The sequence below is a fragment of the Ascaphus truei genome, chromosome 17, assembly GCF_040206685.1.
Source record: "Ascaphus truei isolate aAscTru1 chromosome 17, aAscTru1.hap1, whole genome shotgun sequence".
NCBI classification, from domain to species: domain Eukaryota; kingdom Metazoa; phylum Chordata; class Amphibia; order Anura; family Ascaphidae; genus Ascaphus; species Ascaphus truei.
Window position 1 is genome coordinate 355,725 of NC_134499.1, and position 25,345 is coordinate 381,069.

At 54.9% G+C, this 25,345-nt stretch overlaps 1 protein-coding gene across 1 annotated transcript in view; it reads left to right on the forward strand.

The window, feature by feature from the left end:
* Positions 1 to 3,170: 3,170 nt before the first annotated feature.
* The window catches only part of LOC142467806 (uncharacterized), a 157,200-nt gene continuing 135,025 nt past the window's right edge, over positions 3,171 to 25,345 (forward strand). The window contains exons 1-4 of the mRNA XM_075573669.1: positions 3,171 to 3,334; positions 10,912 to 11,057; positions 22,488 to 22,554; positions 22,982 to 23,591. Coding sequence (XP_075429784.1) covers positions 23,042 to 23,591 — 550 coding nt within the window. The 5' untranslated portion in view covers positions 3,171 to 3,334; positions 10,912 to 11,057; positions 22,488 to 22,554; positions 22,982 to 23,041. The remainder of the gene's footprint in view (positions 3,335 to 10,911; positions 11,058 to 22,487; positions 22,555 to 22,981; positions 23,592 to 25,345) is intronic.

A 25,345-nucleotide genomic window follows, 5' to 3' on the forward strand; every position in this document is an offset into this window, starting at 1 on the left:
GGTAATGTGTGTGTGTGTGTGTGTGTGTGTGTGTGTGTGCATTAACCCCTCCACTGCCTGAGGGTATGTAACATATTAAGGACACACACGATGGTTGAAAAAAAAAAAATGTTAATCAAGTTCAACCCATGATAGATTTAGGCAACCGATTCTTCTATATTTGTATTTATAGTATTTTGACACAGATGTTGCTTGGGAATTCTAAGAAACCAAATACAGAGATTTATAATATAAAATGGATAATTAAAAAAAAAATTCTCGATGTGAAATCCTGTGCTAAAACGACACCTCCACCAATAATACTTTCATTGCCTCTGAGGTCTAGATGTGTTTGATCGACAGCCTCTATAATACTACATGTGGGACATTTGTACTCCTGTCCAAAAAAGAGCTCCTCTAATGCTGCGTGTGTGTGTGTGATATTGTCTTCTCGTCCCAAACACAGAGAGCCTCTAATGCTGCGTGTGTGTGATATTGTACTCCCCTCCCAAACACAGAGAGACTCTAATGCTGCGTGTGTGTGTGATATTGTACTCCCCTCCCAAACACAGAGAGACTAATGCTGCTTGTTTGTGGGACTTTGTCCTCTCATCCCAAACACAGAGGGCCTCTAATGCTCTAGTTTGAGGATTGAGTGATGGGATCATGTTACTGTATATGTGATGTCATCAGTTATGATGTGTACATCACACTTAAAATTAAGACCGGATCACATAATCCAAATAAACACCACTAGAAGGCAAGCCTCCATAGATTCAAGGCACTCGTATTATGTCCCAGATGTTATATAGAACAGAGTGTAAAGGCTTACGTGGTGAAGTTCAGCCAAACCAATTCTCCAAACGGCGCCCTCGCAGCTTCCGGAGTTCGTCGTCACGAACCCTACGTCGCTGCCTGGCTGAACTTCACCACGAAAGCCTTTACACTCTGTCCTATATAACATCTGGGACATACAGTAATACGAGTGCCTTGCATCTATTGAGGCTTGACTTCTATGGTGTGTGTTTATTTGGATTATGTGATCCGGTCTTAATTTTAAGTGTAATGTGCATGTTTCTTAGTGTACATATAAATTGTGTTTAACTGCATCATTTTGTCTCTGTGTTTTTCTCTTATGCGCCCCTTTTTGGTTTTAATTGCATGTGGATATTGCCCCACTGATCACAGGAGATTGGGGGCTGCAGGGAGAATCACATAGGCTGTGAAGAGATGGGAAGTTGAGGACAGCGCACACTTTTTCCTTTTCATCAGTTATGATGTTCCTGATGTCATTTGTGAATTGGACACAAACCCGATCCTTGATCTCAGGAACCATCATGCAAAATGTGGTTACCATATCTTAAAGCTGCAGTTCAGTCTTTTTATTTTCATTTTTTTAATTAATTTTTTTAATTCAATAGTTGCATGTGGGCAATCTCTAATTACCTAAAGAACTGTATAGCTGCCGGTCAATTCGTTCTCCATGTATTAATCGGCGAAATTTGGTGAGATCTTTAGTGAAGGGATATGTTTTTCATCTGCTTCTGTCACTCAGTGGAAGCTCATGAATATTCATGAGCACTCCTGCACTGACATGTGCTAGAGGGAGGGCAGGGCTGACAAAGGGGTGTGCCAGGCTTGTGACAGGACATGAAGGGGTAGTGCCTTAGTACAGGGGGGTGCAAACTTTTTTCCCTGCGCCCCCCTGCCGGCTGTCCCCTCACTCCCGCGCCCCCCCCAACCCAAACTTACCTGCGCACCGGCGTAACGACGTCACGTTGCCATAGCAACGTGACGTCACATGACCGCGCAGCGTCATTTTGACGCCGCGTTGCCATGGCGACGCAGGGAGGAAGCCGCCGGAGCCACGGTATGTTAGGTTTACAGAGGCCCTGCAGCTCCCATGGCACTTAATTTAAGTGCCTTCGGGAAGCGTGTGGGGCCTCTGTAAACCCCGCGCCCCCCGTCGGCAGTCTCGCCCCCAGTTTGCGCACCGCTGCCTTAGTAAATGCTTGTTAAAATAGAATAGAAGAAAATTGGTCTTTCAAAGTTGTTTTTTTAAAAACAGAAAATGCTAAAAGTATTTTTTCTTACTACAGAACTGATTTATTAAAAAAAAACACACATGCAGGATATTGACTGAACTGCAGCTTTAAGAGGTGTGTCTAAATGCAGCGAACAGACTAACAACTTTCCAAAATATATAGGACATATCAACATATAGGTACACATACACCCCACCTGCTGTTAACATGCAATGCATGGGTGGCCTCTCGCAAGGAAAGGGTTAAGTAACAGGGATTGATGGACTCTGTCTCTCACACACATTCTCTCTGTGAAATCATCCAGTGTCTTTTATAAAGGAACAAACGTATATAAAGTCATATTTACTGCGTGACTTAATAAATGGCCGCCTCAGCCCAGGACGCTGCGTGCTTGGAGTCAGGATCTGTGAGGCGCGGACACGCATCTTAAGTAATAAAGCAACGGTTAACAATGGTGCAGGCGTCATATGGCTGAGCGCTTTCATTGGGATAATTCTCTAGTTCTGCGTCACGCTTTTGCAGGATACTCCGCTTTGCCCTCTAATCCTAGAGGGTCCAGCACTCTACAGGATGTCCAATTGGTGCGGGGTCATGTGTTTCTGCAAACAAGGCTGGCAAGACGCCACATAGGTTGGGTTATCGTATAAAATGGTAATGTAATGGAGCGCACCAGGATTTGGGCTATCAATTTATGCAATGAAATAGTACCAGTAGGCACATCAGGAGATGGGCTATCATTTTAGGCCATGATACAATGGAATTGAGCACACCAGGCGTTGGGTTATCATTTGATGTTATGATGCAATGGAATTGAGCTTTGGGGACCCCCTGCTCCACGAAATACTTAACGTAGAAGGTGTGGATGAGGTAGTGGCTTCCTATTGGCCTGCAGGAGATTTAGACCTCCATTTTCTTTCCCCCTGAAATGGAATGCAGCTTCTCTTGTAAGTATCTCAAGAAGCAGGGGGAACCCGAAGCTGAAACAAACGGGGTTCACCGCTCTGGAGACCCACTGCTTTCCCACTCATGTAACCAAATGGGGGAAGAGAGGAGACTGCCGCTTTAAATAACGAACATGTGGGTTACACATACAGTTCCCCTGCCGCCCCCTTTCCTGGCACTCCCCTCCCCGCCCACAGACTGCTCCTCTCCGGCTCTCCTGCCTAGTCACGGCTTGCTTTACTTATTCATCGGTCTGCTCGGGTCACGTTACCTGTCACTGTCACCACTCCGGTCACATTACTGTCACCCAGACCCTGCGGCGGCTGCACGGAGGGGGACCTGATGTCAGGCGCAGTCAGCTCTGTGCGGTACGGGGGAGGGGGTGTTATTGTGTGCTATTGTTGTGTATTATAATGACAATGCGGTGACAGAGACAGCTAAGAGCGTTTGTGTCATTGCAAGAGAGTGTTATAGCAGAGAGAGCGCTTGTGACATTACAAGAGAGTGTTATACCGCTTGTGACTTAATGTGAGTGTTATGACAAATAGAGTATTATATAAGAGAGCAAATGGTGTGTTTCTGACTTTAACATGAGAGTGTTCTGATACCAGATGGAGTGCGTCGGGGTTATTATGAGAGTGTTCTGATACCAGATGGAGTGCGTCGGGGTTATTATGAGAGTGTTCTGATACCAGATGGAGTGCGTCGGGGTTATTATGAGAGTGTTCTGATACCAGATGGAGTGCGTCGGGGTTATTATGAGAGTGTTCCAGCTGATATATCATAATACTTCTGACTAACATGAGCATTAAGAGACATCCCAATGACAAGGGAGCAGAGAAAAGAAACTGCTACATCAGTGAGAGAGAGAGTACAGTGATCAGGGCAGAGCTGAGATGCACGAGTGTTATAAAAGAGACAGCTTGCTGTCGAGAGGACGAAGCAGAGCGCCGGTACTGGAACCTCTTATATCCAAAAGAGTGTTATGCGATTGCACCGACATAAGGGGAAATAGTGTTTGTGACTCTCATGAGTGTTATATAAAACAGGGTATTGAACCTGGACCCTGTGACTCTTTCCTCATGTCTCCTCCATATACCGTAGTGTTTGCCCTCTCTCCTGTGCCTTGATCTCCTCTCCCGCAATTTCATTCTCTTCCCTTTGCTCACCCTCCCTATGATTCCCCCTTTTGCCAGCCCTCCCTGTGACTCCTGTGCCCCATCTGTGTCCTCCCTCTTACCCCATTCCCCCTATGACTCCTGTGCCCCCCCTCCCCACCCCGTTTCCCCCCCCCTCCCCACCCCGTTTCCCCCCCTCCCCACCCCGTTTCCCCCCTCCTCCCCACCCCGTTTCCCCCCCCTCCTCCCCACCCCAATTCTCCCCCTCCCCACCCTGTTTCCCCCCCCTCCTCACCCCGTTTCCCCCCCTCCCCACCCCATTTCCCCCCCCTCCCCACCCCATTTCCCCCCTCCCCACCCCGTTCTCCCCCCCCCTCCCTCCCCACCCCGTTCTCCCCCCCCTCTCTCCCCACCCCGTTCTCCCCCCCTTCCCACCCTGTGACCCTCCCTCCCCACCCTGTTCCCCCTGTGACCCTCCCTCCCCACCCCGTTCCCCCTGTGACCCTCCCTCCCCACCCCGTTCCCCCTGTGACCCTCCCTCCCCACCCCGTTCCCCCTGTGACCCTCCCTCCCCACCCCGTTCCCCCTGTGACCCTCCCTCCCCACCCCGTTCCCCCTGTGACTCCCCCTCCCCACCCCGTTCCCCATGTGACTCCCCCTCCCCACCCCGTTCCCCATGTGACTCCCCCTCCCCACCCCGTTCCCCATGTGACTCCTGTGCCCCTCCCTCCCCACCCCGTTCCCCCTCCCTCCCCACCCCGTTCCCCCTCCCTCCCCACCCCGTTCCCCCTGTGACTCCTGTGCCCCTCCCTCCCCACCCACCCCGCTCCCCTTCCCTCCCCACCCCGTTCCCCCCTGTGACTCCTGTGCCCCTCCTTAGCCACCCCGTTCCCCCTGTGACTCCTGTGCCCCTCCCTCCCCACCCTCCCCCTGTGATTCCTGTGCCCCTCCCTCCCCACCCCGTTCCCCCTGTGACTCCTGTGCCCCTCCCTCCCCCCGTGACTCCTGTGCCCCTCCCTCCCCACCCCGTTCCCCAACCTGTGACTCCTGTGCCCCTCCCTCCCCACCCCGTTCCCCAACCTGTGACTCCTGTGCCCCTCCCTCCCCACCCCGTTCCCCAACCTGTGACTTCTGTGCCCCTCCCTCTCCACCTGTTCCCCCCTGTGCCCCTCCCTCCCCACCCCGTTCCCCCCTGTGACTCCTGTGCTCCTCCCTCCCCACCCCGTTCCCCCTCCCTCCCCACCCCGTTCCCCCTCCCTCCCCACCCCGTTCCCCCTGTGACTCCTGTGCCCCTCCCTCCCCACCCACCCCGCTCCCCTTCCCTCCCCACCCCGTTCCCCCCTGTGACTCCTGTGCCCCTCCTTAGCCACCCCGTTCCCCCCTGTGACTCCTGTGCCCCTCCCTCCCCACCCTCCCCCTGTGATTCCTGTGCCCCTCCCTCCCCACCCCGTTCCCCCTGTGACTCCTGTGCCCCTCCCTCCCCCCTGTGACTCCTGTGCCCCTCCCTCCCCACCCCGTTCCCCAACCTGGGACTCCTGTGCCCCTCCCTCCCCACCCCGTTCCCCAACCTGTGACTTCTGTGCCCCTCCCTCCCCACCCGTTCCCCCCTGTGCCCCTCCCTCCCCACCCCGTTCCCCCCTGTGACTCCTGTGCTCCTCCCTCCCCACCCCGTTCCCCCCTGTGACTCCTGTGCCCCTCCCTCCCCACCCCGTTCCCCCCTGTGACTCCTGTGCCCCTCCCTCCCCACCCCGTTCCCCCCTGTGACTCCTGTGCCCCTCCCTCCCCACCCCGTTCCCCCCTGTGACTCCTGTGCCCCTCCCTCCCCACCCCGTTCCCCCCTGTGACTCCTGTGCCCCTCCCTCCCCACCCCGTTCCCCCCATTTGACTCCTGTGACCCTCCCTCCCCACCCCGTTCCCCCCTGTGACACTCCCTCCCCACCCCGTTCCCCCCTGTGCCCCTCCCTCCCCACCCCATTCCCCCCTGTGACTCCTGTGCCCCTGCCTTCCCACCCGTTTCCCAACCTGTGACTCCTGTGCCCCTCCCTCCCCACCCCGTTCCTCCCTGTGACTCCTGTGCCCCTCCCTCCCCACCCCGTTCCCCCCTGTGACTCCTGTGCCCCTCCCTCCCCACCCCGTTCCCCCCTGTGACTCCTGTGCCCCTCCCTCCCCACCCCGTTCCCCCCTGTTACTCCTGTGCCTCTCCCTCCCGACCCCGTTACCCCCTGTGACCCTCCCTCCCCACCCTGTTCCCCCCTGTGACTCCTTGCCCCTCCCTCCCCACCCCGTTCCCCCCTGTGCCCCTCCCTCCCCACCCCTTTCCCCCCTGTGCCCCTCCCTCCCCGCCCCGTTCCCCCCTGTGCCCCTCCCTACCCACCCCGTTCCCCCCTGTGACTCCTGTGCCCCTCCCTCCCCACCCAGTTCCCCCCTGTGACCCTCCCTGTTCCCCCCGTGACCCTCCCCACCCCGTTCCCCCCTGTGACCCTCCCTCCCCACCCCGTTCCCCCCTGTGACCCTCCCCACCCTGTTCCCCCTTGTGACCCTCCCTCCCCACCCCGTTCCCCCATGTGACCCTCCCTCCCCACCCCGTTCCCCCCTGTGAATCCTGTGACCCTCCCTCCCCACCCCGTTCCCCCCTGTGACTTCTGTGCCTCTCCCTCCCCACCCCGTTCCCCCCTGTGACTCCTGTGCCCCTCCCTCCCCACCCGTTCCCCAACCTGTGACTCCTGTGCCCCTCCCTCCCCACCCCGTTCCCCCTGTGACCCTCCCTCCCCACCCCGTTCCCCCTGTGACTCCCCCTCCCCACCCCGTTCCCCATGTGACTCCCCCTCCCCACCCCGTTCCCCATGTGACTCCCCCTCCCCACCCCGTTCCCCATGTGACTCCTGTGCCCCTCCCTCCCCACCCCGTTCCCCCTCCCTCCCCACCCCGTTCCCCCTCCCTCCCCACCCCGTTCCCCCTGTGACTCCTGTGCCCCTCCCTCCCCACCCACCCCGCTCCCCTTCCCTCCCCACCCCGTTCCCCCCTGTGACTCCTGTGCCCCTCCTTAGCCACCCCGTTCCCCCCTGTGACTCCTGTGCCCCTCCCTCCCCACCCTCCCCCTGTGATTCCTGTGCCCCTCCCTCCCCACCCCGTTCCCCCTGTGACTCCTGTGCCCCTCCCTCCCCCCGTGACTCCTGTGCCCCTCCCTCCCCACCCCGTTCCCCAACCTGTGACTCCTGTGCCCCTCCCTCCCCACCCCGTTCCCCAACCTGTGACTCCTGTGCCCCTCCCTCCCCACCCCGTTCCCCAACCTGTGACTTCTGTGCCCCTCCCTCTCCACCTGTTCCCCCCTGTGCCCCTCCCTCCCCACCCCGTTCCCCCCTGTGACTCCTGTGCTCCTCCCTCCCCACCCCGTTCCCCCCTGTGACTCCTGTGCCCCTCCCTCCCCACCCCGTTCCCCCCTGTGACTCCTGTGCCCCTCCCTCCCCACCCCGTTCCCCCCTGTGACTCCTGTGCCCCTCCCTCCCCACCCCGTTCCCCCCTGTGACTCCTGTGCCCCTCCCTCCCCACCCCGTTCCCCCCTGTGACTCCTGTGCCCCTCCCTCCCCACCCCGTTCCCCCCATTTGACTCCTGTGACCCTCCCTCCCCACCCCGTTCCCCCCTGTGACACTCCCTCCCCACCCCGTTCCCCCCTGTGCCCCTCCCTCCCCACCCCATTCCCCCCTGTGACTCCTGTGCCCCTGCCTTCCCACCCGTTTCCCAACCTGTGACTCCTGTGCCCCTCCCTCCCCACCCCGTTCCTCCCTGTGACTCCTGTGCCCCTCCCTCCCCACCCCGTTCCCCCCTGTGACTCCTGTGCCCCTCCCTCCCCACCCCGTTCCCCCCTGTGACTCCTGTGCCCCTCCCTCCCCACCCCGTTCCCCCCTGTTACTCCTGTGCCTCTCCCTCCCGACCCCGTTACCCCCTGTGACCCTCCCTCCCCACCCTGTTCCCCCCTGTGACTCCTGTGCCCCTCCCTCCCCACCCCGTTCCCCCCTGTGCCCCTCCCTCCCCACCCCTTTCCCCCCTGTGCCCCTCCCTCCCCGCCCCGTTCCCCCCTGTGCCCCTCCCTACCCACCCCGTTCCCCCCTGTGACTCCTGTGCCCCTCCCTCCCCACCCAGTTCCCCCCTGTGACCCTCCCTGTTCCCCCCGTGACCCTCCCCACCCCGTTCCCCCCTGTGACCCTCCCTCCCCACCCCGTTCCCCCCTGTGACCCTCCCCACCCTGTTCCCCCTTGTGACCCTCCCTCCCCACCCCGTTCCCCCATGTGACCCTCCCTCCCCACCCCGTTCCCCCCTGTGAATCCTGTGACCCTCCCTCCCCACCCCGTTCCCCCCTGTGACTTCTGTGCCTCTCCCTCCCCACCCCGTTCCCCCCTGTGACTCCTGTGCCCCTCCCTCCCCACCCGTTCCCCAACCTGTGACTCCTGTGCCCCTCCCTCCCCACCCCGTTCCACAACCTGTGACTCCTGTGCCCCTCCCTCCCCACCCCGTTCCCCAACCTGTGACTCCTGTGCCCCTCCCTCCCCACCCCGTTCCCCAACCTGTGACTCCTGTTCCCCTCCCTCCCCACCCCGTTCCCCAACCTGTGGCTCCTGTGCCCCTCCCTCCCCACCCCGTTCCCCCCTGTGACTCCTGTGCCCCTCCCTCCCCACCCCGTTCCCCCCTGTGACTCATGTGCCCCTCCCTCCCCACCCCGTTCCCCCCTGTGACTCCTGTGCCCCTCCCTCCCCACCCCGTTCCCTCCTGTGCCCCTCCCTCCCCACCCCGTTCCCCCCTGTGACTCCTGTGCCCCTCCCTCCCCACCCCGTTCCCCCCTGAGACTCCTGTGCCCCTCCCTCCCCACCCCGTTCCCCCCTGTGACTCCTGTGCCCCTCCCTCCCCACCCCGTTCCCCCTTGTGACTCCTGTGCCCCTCCCTCCCCACCCCGTTCCCCCCTGTTACTCCTGTGCCCCTCCCTCCCCACCCCGTTCCCCCCTGTGACTCCTGTGCCCCTCCCTCCCAACCCCGTTCCCCCCTGTGACCCTCCCTCCCCACCCCGTTCCCCCCTGTGACTCCTGTGACCCTCCCTCCCCACCCCGTTCCCCCCTGTGACCCTCCCTCCCCACCCCGTTCCCCCCTGTGACCCTCCCTCCTCAACCCGTTCCCCCCTGTGACCCTCCCTCCCCACCCCGTTCCCCCCTGTGACCCTCCCTCCCCACCCCATTCCCCCCTGTGACTCCTGTGCCCCTCCCTCCCCACCCCGTTCCCCCTGTGACTCCTGTGCCCCTCCCTCCCCACCCCGTTCCCCCCTGTGACTCCTGTGCCCTTCCCTCCCCACCCCGTTCCCCCCTGTGCCCCTCCTTCCCCACCCCGTTCCCCCTGTGACTCCTGTGCCCCTCCCTCCCCACCCCCTTTCCCCCCTGTGACCCTCCCTCCCCACCCCGTTCCCCCCTGTGACCCTCCCTCCCCACCCCGTTCCCCCCTGTGACCCTCCCCACCCCGTTCCCTCCTGTGACCCTCCCTCCCCACCCCATTCCCCCCTGTAACTCCTGTGACCCTCCCTCCCCACCCGTTCCCCCCTGTGACCCTCCCCACCCGTTCCCCCCTGTGACCCTCCCTCCCCACCCGTTCCCCCCTGTGACTCCTGTGCCCCTCCCTCCCCACCCCGTTCCCCCCTGTGCCCCTTTCTCCCCACCCCATTCCCCCCTGTGCCCCTCCCTCCCCACACCGTTCCCCCCTGTGCGCCTCCCTCCCCACCCCGTTCCCCCCTGTGCCCCTCCCTCCCCACCCCGTTCCCCCCTGTGCCCCTCCCTCCCCACCCCATTCCCCCCTGTGCCCCTCCCTCCCCACCCCGTTCCCCCCTGTGACTCCTGTGACCCTCCCTCCCCACCCTGTGACCCTCCCTCCCCACCCTGTGAACCTCCCTACCCCCTGTGACCCTCCCTCCCCACCCTGTTCCCCCCTGTGACCCTCCCTCCCCACCCCGTTCCCCCCTGTGCCCCTCCCTCCCCACCCCGTTCCCCCCTGTGACTCCTGTGCCCCTTCCTCCCCACCCCGTTCCCCCCTGTGACTCCTGTGCCCCTCCCTCCCCACCCCATTCCCCCCTTTGACTCCTGTGCCCCTGTCTCCCTGTCCTCCCTCTCCCCAGGATAAGGGAACGGCTGCACACATATATAAAGCAAATATATTAAATACAAATAGCGGTGCTCCTGGTTCAGGATTCTCTATGTGGTAATCCAATCATCACTGGAAATTGAGGAAAGAACAGGGCACTGTCGATTTTAGAATGCAAATTTATTACCAATAGATACGACATCACGTTTCGACCTCACATGACCTTAATCAAAAGCAAATGGCATCTCCGAAACGTCACGATGTATCAATTGGCAATAAATGTGCATTCTAAAATCCGCAGTGCCCTGTTCTTTCCACTATTTCCTCCCTCTCCCCCCCCCATGTCCCCTGTGACTCCTGTGCCCCTCTGTGTGTCCTCTCTCCCCCCCCGTTCCTCCGTGTGGCTCCCCTGTGCCCCTCTCTCTGTGTCCTCCCTCTCTCCTCCCCACCCACGTTCCTCCCTGTGACTCTCCTGTGCTCCTCTCTGTGTATCCTCCCTCTCTCGCCCCCCTGTGACTCCTGTGCCCCTCTCCGTGTCCTCCCACACCCACGTGTTCCCCCCTGTGACTCCTGTGCCCCTCTCTGTGTTTCTTCCCTCTCTCTCCCCTGTTCCACCCTCTGACTCTCCTGTGCCCCTCTTTGTGTGTCCTCCCCCTCTTCCCCCCCCCCCCTGTTTCTCTCTTTGACTCCTGTGCCCCTCTCTCCTCTGCAGGACACTGCTGACCCCTTCTCGGTTCCTGCTTTGTATTTTGACGTCCTTGCCCCTTCTGACTCCTGCGGCACCCTGAGCCCCCTGTGTATTGTGGCCCCCCACTGTGAGCTGTACACGTGGGGTGGGACTGAGCATGCCAGGAACAGGTGGGTGAGAGGAAGAAGTGCAGGGAGTGAGGTGGAAGCAGGGCATGTGGGGGTGCAATGGGAGTGAGGGGTTGCAAAGGGAGTGAGGGAAGCAGGGAGTGAGGAGGGGTGTTAGTTGAGTCAGTGGGAAAGTGGAAGTTGTGGGGATAGGTTGTAAGTGGAGAGGGTATTTGGTTGGGGAGTGTTAGTGGAGTGTTAGGTTGGGGAGTGTGTTTGTGGGGTGTCATGTTGGGGAGTGTTAGTGGGGTGTTAGGTTTGGGAGTGTTAGGCTGGGGGTGTTAGGTTAGAGAGTGTTGGTGGGGTGTTAGGTTTGGGAGTGTTAGGCTGGGGGTGTTAGGTTGGAGAGTGTTGGTGGGGTGTTAGGTTGGGGAGTGTTGGTGGGTGTGGCAGGACAGCCTGTAGCCGAGGTCAGGGAATAGTCCAGACGGGTAGTTTTAAGTTAATGAAAACTTTGAGTGACTGTTTTCTCAACAGCATAACATAACAGGAGGGTACACTGTCCCTTTAATCACCAAAACAAAACCTGCTCCACATTGGGACAACTGGCTAACACTCAAGGCCTATCTATCAGGCTGGCTGGCTAAACCATTTACCAAACCGTAAATGTATATTAAGCAGTCAGGAAAACAAATGAACAATTCTTACTTTGGTTGAAAGCGTTAGTGGGGAATCCATTTGGCTAGCAGCTCACATAGAAGAGTTCTGTGGTCACAGGCAGCCAGCTACTACCAGTCACAACATCCTTATATACCCTGCTGGTTATCAGGTGTCTTCTACATCCTGATTACCCAGCTTTTGCTCCTGAGTTAACCTTCTGCTGAGCACTCAGCACTCAGATGTATGTCTCCCAGGCATAACGGATAGGGGTTGACTTCACCCTGTCACAGTGTGGGTGCTAGGTTGGGGAGTGTTGGTGGGGTGTTAGGTTGGGGAGTGTTGGTGGGGAGTGTTAGTGGGGTGCTAGGTTGGGGGTGTTACGTTGGGGGTGTTAGGTTGGGGGGTGTTAGTGGAGTGTTAGGTTGGGTGGTGTTAGTGGAGTATTAGGTTGGGGAGTGTTGGTGGGGGGTTAGGTTGGGGAGTGTTGGTGGGGTGTTAGGTTGGGGAGTGTTGGTGGGGTGTTAGGTTAGGGATTGTTGGTGGGATTTTAGGTTTGGGAGTGTTGGTGGGGTGCTAGGTTGGGAGTGTTAGGTTGGGGGGAGTTAGTGAAGTGTTAGGTTGGGGGAAGTTAGTGGAGTGTTAGGTTGGAGGGAGTTAGTGGAGTGCTAGGTTGGGGGGTGTTGGTGGGGTGTTAGGTTGGGGAGTGTTGGTGGGGTGTTTGGTTGGGGGGTGTTGGTGGGGTGTTAGGTTGGGGAATGTTAGTGGGGTTTTAGGTTGGGGAGAGTTAGTGGGGTGTTAGGTTGGGGAGTGTTAGTGGGGTGCTAGGTTGGGGGGTGTCATGTTGGGGTTTGTCAGGTTGGGGATGTTAGTGGGGTGTTGGGTTTGGGAGTGTTAGTGGGGTGTTGGGTTGGGGAGTGTTAGTTGGGTGTTAGATTGGGGGGTGTTAGGTTGGGGAGTGTTAGTGGGGTGTTAGGTTGGGGAATGTTAGTGGGGTTTTAGGTTGGGGGTGTTAGTGGAGTATGGTTGTGGTGTGTTAGGTTGGGGAGTGTTAGTTGGGTATTTGGTTGGGGAGTATGGTTGTGGGGTGTTAGGCTGTGGGTGTTAGGTTTGGGAGTGTTAGTGGGGTGTTAGGTTTGGGAGTGTTAGTGGGGTGTTAGGTTGGGGAATGTTTGTGGGTTGTTAGGTTGGGGAGTGTTAGTGTGGTTTTAGGTTGGGGGTGTTAGTGGGGTATTTGGTTGGGGAGTATGGTTGTGGGTTATTAGGTTGTGGGGTGTTAGGTTGGGTGTGTTAGGTTGGGGAGTGTTAGGTTGGGGAATGTTAGTGGGGTGTTAGGTTGGGGTGTGTTAGTGGGTGTTAGGTTGGGGAGTGTTAGGTTGTGGAGTGTTAGTGGAGTGTTAGATTGGGGAATGTTAGTGGGATGTTAGGTTGGGGAATGTTAGTGGGGTGATAGGTTGGGGTTGTTAGTGGGGTATTTGGTTGGCGAGTATGTTTGTGGGGTTTTAGGTTTGGGAGTATTTGTGGGGTGTTAGTTTGGGGGGTATTAGTAGGTTGTCTGGTTTGGTGGTGTTATGTTTGGGGGTGTTAGGTTGGGGAGTGTTAGTGGGGTGTTAGGTTGGGGAGTGTTAGTGGGGTGTCAAGTTGGGGGGTGTTAGTGGGTGTTAGGTTGGGGAGTGTTAGTGTTGTTTTAGGTTGGGGGTGTTAGTGTGGTATTTGGTTGAGGAGTGTTAGGCTGTGGGTGTTAGGTTTGGGAGTGTTAGTGGGGTGTTAGGTTTGGGAGCTTTAGTGGGGTGTTGGGTTGGGGTTGTTAGTGGGGTATTTGGTTGGCGAGTATGTTTGTGGGGTTTTAGGTTGGGGAGTGTTAGTAGAGTGTTAGGTTGGGGAGTGTTAGTGGGGTGTCAAGTTGGGGGGTGTTAGGTTGGGGAGTGTGTTTGTGGGGTGTTAGGTTGGGGATAGTTAGTGTGGTGTTAGGTTGGGGAGTGTTAGTGGGGTGCTAGGTTGGGGGGTGTCAGGTTGGTAATGTTAGTGGGGTGTTGGGTTTGGGAGTGTTAGTGGGGTGTTGGGTTGGGGAGTGTTAGTTGGGTGTTAGGTTGGGGGGTGTTAGGTTGGGGAGTGTTAGTGGGGTGTTTGGTTGGGGAATGTTAGTGGGGTTTTAGGTTGGGGGTGTTAGTGGGGTATTTGGTTGGGGAGTATGGTTGTGGGGTGTTAGTTTGGGTGTGTTAGGTTGGGTGTGTTAGGTTGGCGAGTGTTAGGTTGGGGAGTGTTAGGTTGTGGAGTGTTAGTGGAGTGTTAGATTGGGGAATGTTAGTGGGATGTTAGGTTGGGGAATGTTAGTGGGGTGATAGGTTGGGGAGTATTAGTGAGGTGTTAGGTTGGGGAGTGTTAGTGGGGTTTTAGGTTGGGGGTGTTAGTGTGGTATTTGGTTGGGGAGTATGGTTGTGGGGTGTTAGGTTGGGTGTGTTGGGTTTGAGAGTGTTAGTGGGGTGTTGGGTTGGGGAGTGTTAGTGGGGTGTTGGGTTGGGGTTGTTAGTGGGGTATTTGGTTGGCGAGTATGTTTGTGGGGTGTTAGGTTGGGGAGTGTTAGTGAGTAGTTAGGTTGGGGAGTGTTAGTGGGGTTTTGGTTGGGGGTGTTAGTGTGGTATTTGGTTGGGGAGTATGGTTGTGGGGTGTTAGGTTGGGTGTGTTAGGTTTGAGAGTGTTAGTGGGGTGTTGGGTTGGGGAGTGTTAGTGGGGTATTGGGTTGGGGTTGTTAGTGGGGTATTTGGTTGGCGAGTATGTTTGTGGGGTTTTAGGTTGGGGAGTGTTAGTAGGGTGTTAGGTTGGGGAGTGTTTGTGGGGTGTTAGGTTGGGGGGTGTTAGTGGGGTGTCAAGTTGGGGGGTGTTAGTGGGTGTTAGGTTGGGGAGTGTTAGTGTTGTTTTAGGTTGGGGGTGTTAGTGTGGTATTTGGTTGAGGAGTGTTAGGCTGTGGGTGTTAGGTTTGGGAGTGTTAGTGGGGTGTTAGGTTTGGGAGCTTTAGTGGGGTGTTGGGTTGGGGTTGTTAGTGGGGTATTTGGATGGCGAGAATGTTTGTGGGGTTTTAGGTTGGGGAGTGTTAGTAGAGTGTTAGGTTGGGGAGTGTTAGTGGGGTGTCAAGTTGGGGGGTGTTAGGTTGGGGAATGTGTTTGTGGGGTGTTAGGTTGGGGATAGTTAGTGTGGTGTTAGGTTGGGGAGTGTTAGTGGGGTGCTAGGTTGGGGGGTGTCAGGTTGGGGATGTTAGTGGGGTGTTGGGTTTGGGAGTGTTAGTGGGGTGTTGGGTTGGGGAGTGTTAGTTGGGTGTTAGGTTGGGGGGTGTTAGGTTGGGGAGTGTTAGTGGGGTGTTTGGTTGGGGAATGTTAGTGGGGTTTTAGGTTGGGGGTGTTAGTGGGGTATTTGGTTGGGGAGTATGGTTGTGGGGTGTTAGTTTGGGTGTGTTAGGTTGGCGAGTGTTAGGTTGTGGAGTGTTAGTGGAGTGTTAGATTGGGGAATGTTAGTGGGATGTTAGGTTGGGGAATGTTAGTGGGGTGATAGGTTGGGGAGTATTAGTGAGGTGTTAGGTTGGGGAGTGTTAGTGGGGTTTTAGGTTGGGGGTGTTAGTGTGGTATTTGGTTGGGGAGTATGGTTGTGGGGTGTTAGGTTGGGTGTGTTGGGTTTGAGAGTGTTAGTGGGGTGTTGGGTTGGGGAGTGTTAGTGGGGTGTTGGGTTGGGGTTGTTAGTGGGGTATTTGGTTGGCGAGTATGTTTGTGGGGTGTTAGGTTGGGGAGTGTTAGTGAGTAGTTAGGTTGGGGAGTGTTAGTGGGGTTTTGGTTGGGGGTGTTAGTGTGGTATTTGGTTGGGGAGTATGGTTGTGGGGTGTTAGGTTGGGTGTGTTAGGTTTGAGAGTGTTAGTGGGGTGTTGGGTTGGGGAGTGTTAGTGGGGTATTGGGTTGGGGTTGTTAGTGGGGTATTTGGTTGGCGAGTATGTTTGTGGGGTTTTAGGTTGGGGAGTGTTAGTAGGGTGTTAGGTTGGGGAGTGTTTGTGGGGTGTTAGGTTGGGGGGTATTAGTAGGTTGTCTGGTTTGGTGGTGTTATGTTTGGGGGTGTTAGGTTGGGGAGTGTTAGTGGGGTGTTAGGTTGGGGAGTGTTAGTGGGGTGTCAAGTTGGGGGGTGTTAGTGGGTGTTAGGTTGGGGAGTGTTAGTGTTGTTTTAGGTTGGGGGTGTTAGTGTGGTATTTGGTTGAGGAGTGTTAGGCTGTGGGTGTTAGGTTTGGGAGTGTTAGTGGGGTGTTAGGTTTGGGAGCTTTAGTGGGGTGTTGGGTTGGGGTTGTTAGTGGGGTATTTGGTTGGCGAGTATGTTTGTGGGGTTTTAGGTTGGGGAGTGTTAGTAGAGTGTTAGGTTGGGGAGTGTTAGTGGGGTGTCAAGTTGGGGGGTGTTAGGTTGGGGAGTGTGTTTGTGGGGTGTTAGGTTGGGGATAGTTAGTGTGGTGTTAGGTTGGGGAGTGTTAGTGGGGTGCTAGGTTGGGGGGTGTCAGGTTGGGGATGTTAGTGGGGTGTTGGGTTTGGGAGTGTTAGTGGGGTGTTGGGTTGGGGAGTGTTAGTTGGGTGTTAGGTTGGGGGGTGTTAGGTTGGGGAGTGTTAGTGGGGTGTTTGGTTGGGGAATGTTAGTGGGGTTTTAGGTTGGGGGTGTTAGTGGGGTATTTGGTTGGGGAGTATGGTTGTGGGGTGTTAGTTTGGGTGTGTTAGGTTGGGTGTGTTAGGTTGGCGAGTGTTAGTTTGGGGAGTGTTAGGTTGTGGAGTGTTAGTGGAGTGTTAGATTGGGGAATGTTAGTGGGATGTTAGGTTGGGGAATGTTAGTGGGGTGATAGGTTGGGGAGTATTAGTGAGGTGTTAGGTTGGGGAGTGTTAGTGGGGTTTTAGGTTGGGGGTGTTAGTGTGGTATTTGGTTGGGGAGTATGGTTGTGGGGTGTTAGGTTGGGTGTGTTGGGTTTGAGAGTGTTAGTGGGGTGTTGGGTTGGGGAGTGTTAGTGGGGTGTTGGGTTGGGGTTGTTAGTGGGGTATTTGGTTGGCGAGTATGTTTGTGGGGTGTTAGGTTGGGGAGTGTTAGTGAGTAGTTAGGTTGGGGAGTGTTAGTGGGGTTTTGGTTGGGGGTGTTAGTGTGGTATTTGGTTGGGGAGTATGGTTGTGGGGTGTTAGGTTGGGTGTGTTAGGTTTGAGAGTGTTAGTGGGGTGTTGGGTTGGGGAGTGTTAGTGGGGTATTGGGTTGGGGTTGTTAGTGGGGTATTTGGTTGGCGAGTATGTTTGTGGGGTTTTAGGTTGGGGAGTGTTAGTAGGGTGTTAGGTTGGGGAGTGTTTGTGGGGTGTTAGGTTGGGGGGTATTAGTAGGTTGTCTGGTTTGGTGGTGTTATGTTTGGGGGTGTTAGGTTGGGGAATGTTAGTGGGGTGATAGGTTGGGGAGTATTAGTGAGGTGTTAGGTTGGGGAGTGTTAGTGGGGTTTTAGGTTGGGGGTGTTAGTGTGGTATTTGGTTGGGGAGTATGGTTGTGGGGTGTTAGGTTGGGTGTGTTGGGTTTGAGAGTGTTAGTGGGGTGTTGGGTTGGGGAGTGTTAGTGGGGTGTTGGGTTGGGGTTGTTAGTGGGGTATTTGGTTGGCGAGTATGTTTGTGGGGTGTTAGGTTGGGGAGTGTTAGTGAGTAGTTAGGTTGGGGAGTGTTAGTGGGGTTTTGGTTGGGGGTGTTAGTGTGGTATTTGGTTGGGGAGTATGGTTGTGGGGTGTTAGGTTGGGTGTGTTAGGTTTGAGAGTGTTAGTGGGGTGTTGGGTTGGGGAGTGTTAGTGGGGTATTGGGTTGGGGTTGTTAGTGGGGTATTTGGTTGGCGAGTATGTTTGTGGGGTTTTAGGTTGGGGAGTGTTAGTAGGGTGTTAGGTTGGGGAGTGTTTGTGGGGTGTTAGGTTGGGGGGTATTAGTAGGTTGTCTGGTTTGGTGGTGTTATGTTTGGGGGTGTTAGGTTGGGGAGTGTTAGTGGGGTGTTAGGTTGGGGAGTGTTAGTGGGGTGTCAAGTTGGGGGGTGTTAGGTTGGGGAGTGTGTTTGTGGGGTGATAGGTTGGGGGGTGTCAGGTTGGGGATGTTAGTGGGGTGTTGGGTTTGGGAGTGTTAGTGGGGTGTTGGGTTGGGGAGTGTTAGTTGGGTGTTAGGTTGGGGGGTGTTAGGTTGGGGAGTGTTAGTGGGGTGTTAGGTTGGGGAATGTTAGTGGGGTGTTAGGTTGGGGAATGCTAGTGGGTTGTTAGGTTGGGGAGTGTTAGTGGGGTGTTAGGTTGGGGAGTGTTAGTGGGGTGTTAGGTTGGGGAGTGTTAGTGTGGTTTTAGGTTGGGGGTGTTAGTGTGGTATTTGGTTGGGGAGTATGATTGTGGGGGGTGTTAGGTTGGGTGTGTTAGGTTTGGGAGCTTTAGTGGGGTGTTGGGTTGGGGAGTGTTACTGGGGTGTTGGGTTGGGGTTGTTAGTGGGGTATTTGGTTGGCGAGTATGTTTGTGGGGTTTTAGGTTGGGGAGTATTTGTGGGGTGTTAGTTTGGGGGGTATTAGTAGGTTGTCTGGTTTGGTGGTGTTATGTTTGGGGGTGTTAGGTTGGGGAGTGTTAGTGGGGTGTTAGGTTGGGGAGTGTTAGTGGGGTGTCAAGTTGGGGGGTGTTAGGTTGGAGAGTGTGTTTGTGGGTTGTTAGGTTGGGTAGTTTTAGTGGGGTGTCAAGTTGGGGGGTGTTAGGTTGGGGAGTGTGTGGGGTGTTAGGTTGGGGAGAGTTAGTGGGGTGTTAGGTTGGGGAGTGTTAGTGGGGTGCTAGGTTGGGGATGTTAGTGGGGTGTTGGGTTTGGGAGTGTTAGTGGGGTGTTGGGTTGGGGAGTGTTAGTTTGGTGTTAGGTTGGGGGTGTTAGGTTGGGGAGTGTTAGTGGGGTGTTAGGTTGGGTAATGTTAGTGGGGTTTTAGGTTGGGGGTGTTAGTGGAGTATGGTTGTGGTGTGTTAGGTTGGGGAGTGTTAGGTTGGGGAGTGTTAGTGGGGTGTTAGGTTGGGGAATGTTAGTGGGGTGTTAGGTTGGGGAATGTTAGTGGGGTGTTAGGTTGGGGAGTGTTAGTGGGGTTTTAGGTTGGGGGTGTTAGTGTGGTATTTGGTTGGGGAGTATGGTTGTGGGGTGTTCGGTTGGGTGTGTTAGGTTTGGGAGTGTTAGTGGGGTGTTGGGTTGGGGAGTGTTAGTGGGGTGTTGGGTTGGGGTTGTTAGTGGGGTATTTGGTTGGCGAGTATGTTTGTGGGGTTTTAGGTTGGTGAGTGTTAGTAGGGTGTTAGGTTGGGGAGTGTTAGTGGGGTGTTAGGTTGGGGTTTTTTAGTGGGGTGTCAAGTTGGGGGGTGTTAGGTTGGGGAGTGTGTTTGTGGGGTGTTAGGTTGGGGAGAGTTAGTGGGGTGTTAGGTTGGGGAGTGTTAGTGGGGTGCTAGGTTGGGGGGTGTCAGGTTGGGGATGTTAGTGGGGTGTTGGGTTTGGGAGTGTTAGTGGGGTGTTGGGTTGGGGAGTGTTAGTTGGGTGTTAGGTTGGGGGGTGTTAGGTTGGGGAGTGTTAGTGGGGTGTTAGGTTAAGGAATGTTAGTGGGGTTTTAGGTTGGGGGTGTTAGTGAAGTATGGTTGTGGTGTGTTAGGTTGGGGAGTGTTAGTGGGGTATTTGGTTGGGGAGTATGGGTGTGGCGTGTTAGGTTGGGGAATGTTAGTGGGTTGTTAGGTTGGGTGTGTTAGGTTGGGGAGTGTTTGGTTGGGGAGAGTTAGTGGGGTGTTAGGTTGGGGAATGTTAGTGGGGTGTTAGGTTGGGGAATGTTTGTGTGGTGTTAGGTTGGGGAGTGTTAGTGAGGTGTTAGGTTGGGGAGTGTTAGTGGGGTTTTAGGTTGGGGGTGTTAGTGTGTATTTGGTTGGGGAGTATGGTTGTGGGGTGTTAGGTTGGGTGTGTTAGGTTTGGGAGTGTTAGTGGGGTGTTGGGTTGGGGAGTGTTAGTGGGGTGTTTGGTTGGGGTTGTTAGTGGGGTATTTGGTTGGCGAGTATGTTTGTGGGGTGTTAGGTTGGGGAGTGTTAATAGGGTGTTAGGTTGGGGAGTATTTGTGGGGTGTTAGGTTGGGGGGTATTAGTAGGTTGTCTGGTTTGGTGGTGTTATGGTTGGGGAGGGTTAGTGGGGTGTTAGGTTGGGGAGTGTTAGTGGGGTGTCAAGTTGGGGGTGTTAGTTTGGGGAGTATGTTTGTGGGGTGTTAGGTTGGGGAGAGTTAGTGGGGTGTTAGGTTGGGGAGTGTTAGTGGGGTGCTAGGTTGGGGGGTGTCAGGTTGGGGGGTGTCAGGTTGGGGATGTTAGTGGGGTGTTGGGTTTGGGAGTGTTAGTGGGGTGTTGGGTTGGGGAGTGTTAGTTGGGTGTTAGTGGGGTTTTAGGTTGGGGGTGTTAGTGGAGTATGGTTGTGGTGTGTTAGGTTGGGGAATGTTAGTGGGGTATTTGGTTGGGGAGTATGGTTGTGGGGTGTTAGGTTGTGGGTTTTAGGTTTGGGAGTGTTAGTTTGGTGTTTGGTTTGGGAGTGTTAGTGGGGTGTTAGGTTGGGGAATGTTAGTGGGTTGTTAGGTTGGGGAGTGTTAGTGTGGTTTTAGGTTGGGGGTGTTAGTGGGGTATTTGGTTGGGGACTATGGTTGTTAGGTTGGGGAGTGTTAGGTTGGGGAGTGTTAGGTTGGGGAGTGTTAGGTTGGGGAGTGTTAGGTTGGGGAGTGTTAGGTTGGGGAGTGTTAGGTTGGGGAGTGTTAGGTTGAGGAGTGTTAGGCTGGGGAGTGTTAGGTTGGGGAGTGTTAGGTTGGGGAGTGTTAGGTTGGGGAGTGTTAGGTTGGGGAGTGTTAGGTTGGGAAGTGTTAGGTTGGGAAGTGTTAGTGGGATGTTAGGTTGGGAAATGTTAGTGGGGTGTTAGGTTGGGGAGTGTTAGTGGGGTTTTAGGTTGGGGGTGTTAAGTTTGGGAGTGTTAGTGGGGTGTTTGGTTGGCGAGTATGTTTGTGGGGTTTTAGGTTGGGGAGTGTTTGTGGGGTGTTAGGTTGGGGAGTGTTAGTGGGGTGTTTGGTTGGGGAGTGTTAGTGGCGTGTTAGGTTTGGGAATGTTAGTGTGGTTTTAGGTTGGGGGTGTTAGTGGAGTATGGTTGTGGGTTGTTAGGTTGGGGGTGTTAGGTAGGCTAGTGTTAGTGGGGTGTTAGGTTGGGGAGTGTTAGTGGGGTGTTAGGTTGGGGTTTTAGGATGGGGGTGTTAGTGGGATATTTGGTTGGGGAGTATGGTTGTGGGGTGTTAGGTTGGGGTTGTTATTGGGGTGTTACATTGGTTGTGTTAGTGGAATATTTGGTTGGGGGGTGTTAGGTTGGGGTTATTGGGGTGTTAGTGGGGTTAGGTTGTGTGTTATTGGGGTGTTAGTGGGGTTTTAGGTTGGGGTTATTAGTGGCGTGTTAAGTTAGGGAGTTTTAGTGGGGTGCTAGATTAGGGAGTGTTAGTGGGGTGTTTGGTTGGGGGTTGTTAGTGGTGTGTTTAGTGTAGTGTTAGGTTGGGGGTTTTAGTGGGGTATTTGGTTGTGGAGTGTGTTTGTGGGGTGTCAGGTTGGGGAGTGTTAGTGGGGTACTAGAATTGGTGTTAGGTTGGGGGGTGTTAGGTTGGGGATGTTAGTAGGGGGTCAGTTTGGGGTGTGTCAGGTTGGGGTGTGTCAGGTTGGGGTGTGTCAGGTTGGGGTGTGTCAGGTTGGGGTGTGTCAGGTTCGGGATGTTAGTGGGGTGCTGGGTTGGGGAGTGTTAGTGGGGTGCTGAGTTGGAGAGTATTAGTGGGTTTTTGGGTTGGGGAGTGTTAGTGGGGTGTTGGGTTGGGGAGTGTTAGTGGGGTGCTGGGTTGGGGAGTGTTAGTTGGGTGTTGGGTTGGGGAGTGTTAGTGGGTTGTTGGGTTGGGGAGTGTTAGTGGGGTGTTTAGTTGGGGAGTGTTAGTGGGGTGCTGGGTTGGGGAGTGTTAGTGGGGTGCTGGATTAGGGAGTGTTAGTGGGGTGATGGGTTGGGGAGTGTTAGTGGGGTGTTGGGTTGGGGAGTGTTAGTGCGGTGTTGGGTTGGGGAGTGTTAGTGGGGTGTTGGGTTGGGGAGTGTTAGTGGGGTGTTGGGTTGGGGAGTGTTAGTGGGGTGTTACATTGGTTGTGTTAGTGGGATATTTGGTTGGGGGGTGTTAGGTTGGGGAGTGTTATTGGGGTGTTAGTGGGGTGTTAGGTTGGGGTTATTAGTGGGGTGTTAAATTAGGGAGTTTTATTGGGGTGCTAGATTAGGGAGTTATAGTGGGGTGCTAGATTAGGGAGTGTTAGTGGGGTGCTAGATTAGGGAGTGTTAGTGGGGTGCTAGATTAGGGAGTGTTAGTGGGGTGCTAGATTAGGGAGTGTTAGTGGGGTGTTAGTGGTGTGTTTAGTGTAGTGTTAGGTTGGGGGTTTTAGAGGGGTATTTGGTTGAGGAGTGTGTTTGTGGGGTGTCAGGTTGGGGAGTGTTAGTGGGGTACTAGAATTGGGGTTGTTAGGTTGGGGATTTTTGGGTTGGGGTGTGTCAGGTTGGGGAGTGTCAGGTTGGGGAGTGTCAGGTTGGGGAGTGTCAGGTTGGGGAGTGTCAGGTTGTGGGGTGTTAGTGGGGGGTTAGGTTGGGGAGTGTTAGTGAGGGGTTAGGTTGGGGGGTGTTACTGGGGGGTTAGGTTGGGGAGTGTTAGTGAGGGGTTTAGTTGGGGAGTGTTAGTGGGGGTTAGGTTAGGGAGTGTTAGTGGGTTGTACATTGACTGTGTTAAGAAAACATGTTGTGTCCTCAGCTGGCACGAGACATTTTCTGTTTCCCATGTGACCTGCGCAGAGCTGAGGGATCGACACAACTCTACGGTAACATCCCTCCCCACACCAAGATTCCCACAGCTCCCCGACACACCCAGCGCTCTTACACTGCTCCCACCCCACACACCCAGCGCTCTTACACTGGTCAAACCCCACACACCCAGCGCTCTTACACTGCTCCCTCCCACACCTAGCGATCTTACACTGCTCCCTCCCACACCCAGTGCTCTTACTCTGCACCCCCCCACACCCCCCCACACCCAGCGCTCATACACTGCTCACCCCCACACCCAGCGCTCTTACACTGCCCCCCCCCCCCACACCCAGCTCTCTTACACTGCTCCTCTCCTACACCCAGCGCTCTTACACTGCTCCTCTCCTACACCCAGCGCTCTTATCCTGCCCTCCCACACCCAGTGCTCTTATACTGCCCCCCTACCACCTCCCCAGTGCCCTTACACTTTGTCTTTCCCAGGGTTGGGGACTGAGCAGTATCTACAAGGAGGTCTCTGAGGTTTTCAGGGCAGAGGAGGAGATGCAGTTTGCAGAGTCTCACATGAGATCCCAACAGAGGAGCGCCTCCCCAGTGAGGTCACAGCAGAGATGCGCTTCCCCGGTGAGGTCACAACATATTAGCGCCTCCCCGGTGAGATCACACCAGATTAGCGCCTCCCCGGTGAGGTCACAGCAGAGAAGCGCCTCCCTGGTAAGGTCACAGCAGAGGAGCGCCTCCCCGGTGAGGTCACAGCAGAGGAGCGCCTCCCCGGTGAGGTCACAGCAGAGGAGCGCCTCCCCGGTGAGGTCACAGCAGAGGAGCGCCTCCCCGGTGAGGTCACAGCAGAGGACCGCCTCCCCGGTGAGGTCACAGCAGAGGAGCGCCTCCCCAGTGAGGTCACAGCAGAGGTGTGCCTCACAGGTGAGGTCACAGCAGAGGAGCGCCTCCCCCGTGAGGTCACACCAGATTAGTGCCTCCCCAGTGAGGTCACAGCAGAGGAGCGCCTCCCCGGTGAGGTCACAGCACAGAAGCACCTCCCATGTGGGACAGACCTCGAGCGCCACAAGAAGATCTTCAACTGCAAAAAAAGGTTTGTCAGCCTCTCTGTCTGTGAAAAGAAAAAAGGTAGCGCTATGTTCTAAAAATCTGCTGGCTGCCTATGATATAACTCTGACCCCTGGTCAGAAAACTGGATGTGGAAAAGAGGCGCTCTGCACTAGTGGCGCTCTGCACTAGTAACAAACTGAAAACTAGAATAAATAAATAATATTATACAACCAGTATCATTGATGTGGCCGGTCCAGTGAGGTGCTCCACGTGGTGATATGGTACATGAAAAGATAATAAAAAATCATAGCATAATACTGCAAAGGACAATAGACCAACATATAACAAACACTTACACATAAGACAAATGCTGAGAACAACAGGTGACAATTAGTAATACAAACACATTTAATTAAGACACATCATGGATAAAATATATATAAAAAAGGTCCCAACTAGACACTCATACTCTGGTGAAAGTACCTGCTTACCAAAGGCAAGGAGGTATCAGGGGGTGGATAATTCAAAGAGTATCCCCTCTTATGGATGATCAGCTGGCTATGGCGTCTGCTCCTGGGCGTGGAGCCCTCCCGTGTGTGCGGTGTACAGACTTCTCCAGTCTGTGGCTTTCACCTCCGTCTCCGGCCCAATCTGCGCATGTGCAGTGGCAGCTGAGAGATCGTGGCCGCAGATTCGTCTGGCCCAGGCTCCGCCGAATGGAGCAGTTGGTAATGGCAGATTCGCTGCCAATCTAGATGTCAGACCACAATAGTGATCCTCCAGCAGGGATACAAAATTCATCAAGTGTAGAGTGTCACGCAGGACCACCCTACGCGTTTCGGAAGTCGTGCTTCCTTCCTCGGAGGTGCAAAAATAATGATAATAAAGTCCCTGTATGTCCCAGTATATATAGTTCCGATTTAAAGGTAAAGTACACGTAATCGGAAATTGGTCATGCGCAGTTGGTGCACACACGAGCTGGGATACTCAGCAAAACAGACATGAACACAGACAAATAAAACAGGAAAACAACAATTTAAACATAAAAGTAACTGATGTTATTTGCATATTATTAAATAAATATAAATAGCAAGTGAGGCAAGTCACCACTGATTTGAACGTGGATAAACATAATAATAATGTATATATACTTAATCATGTACAGAATCTCTAATGCTATTCAAATAGCAGATTGAGTTCTGTCAAGGTGAACCCCGCTTCAGCTAAATAGTAAATAAGTGTGCAGGGGTAAGGTGCTAGTGGGTGACGTAGTAGGTGAACGGCAAAGAAGCAAGAACCCACTGATGGCACTCAATGCCCCCAGTATAGTAATATGATAATATTAAAAATAATCTTTAATGCTAAACTGATTAAAATAATGGGTGTTAAAATATAACAAATGACACACATATATTAACCCTAGGGTGAGTGTATATGACACTCCGGGTTAACCAAATAGAGGAACAATTTGAGGTGTATTAAATCAAACGTTCCCAGAGAACTGATATGCAGTATTCCCTAAATGTGGTAGTTGGGTTTAGGCAAAGGGTGGGGACGGGCTGCGCAAAACCTGTCTGAGGTGTCAGACAAGTCCCAAGGTGATAAATGGGTGGATGATATGAGACAGATCGTAGTGCGTCTGTATTAGGCAATAGATATGTGCACACTAGACAGTGTGTGCTCACCTTACATATACTTATTGCTCCAATAATAGGTAAATCGTATATCTCACTTGATATTATCCCATATATATTCACCTATATACAGCTAATGAGCTCCTGGTGCTAGAGAGCTAGC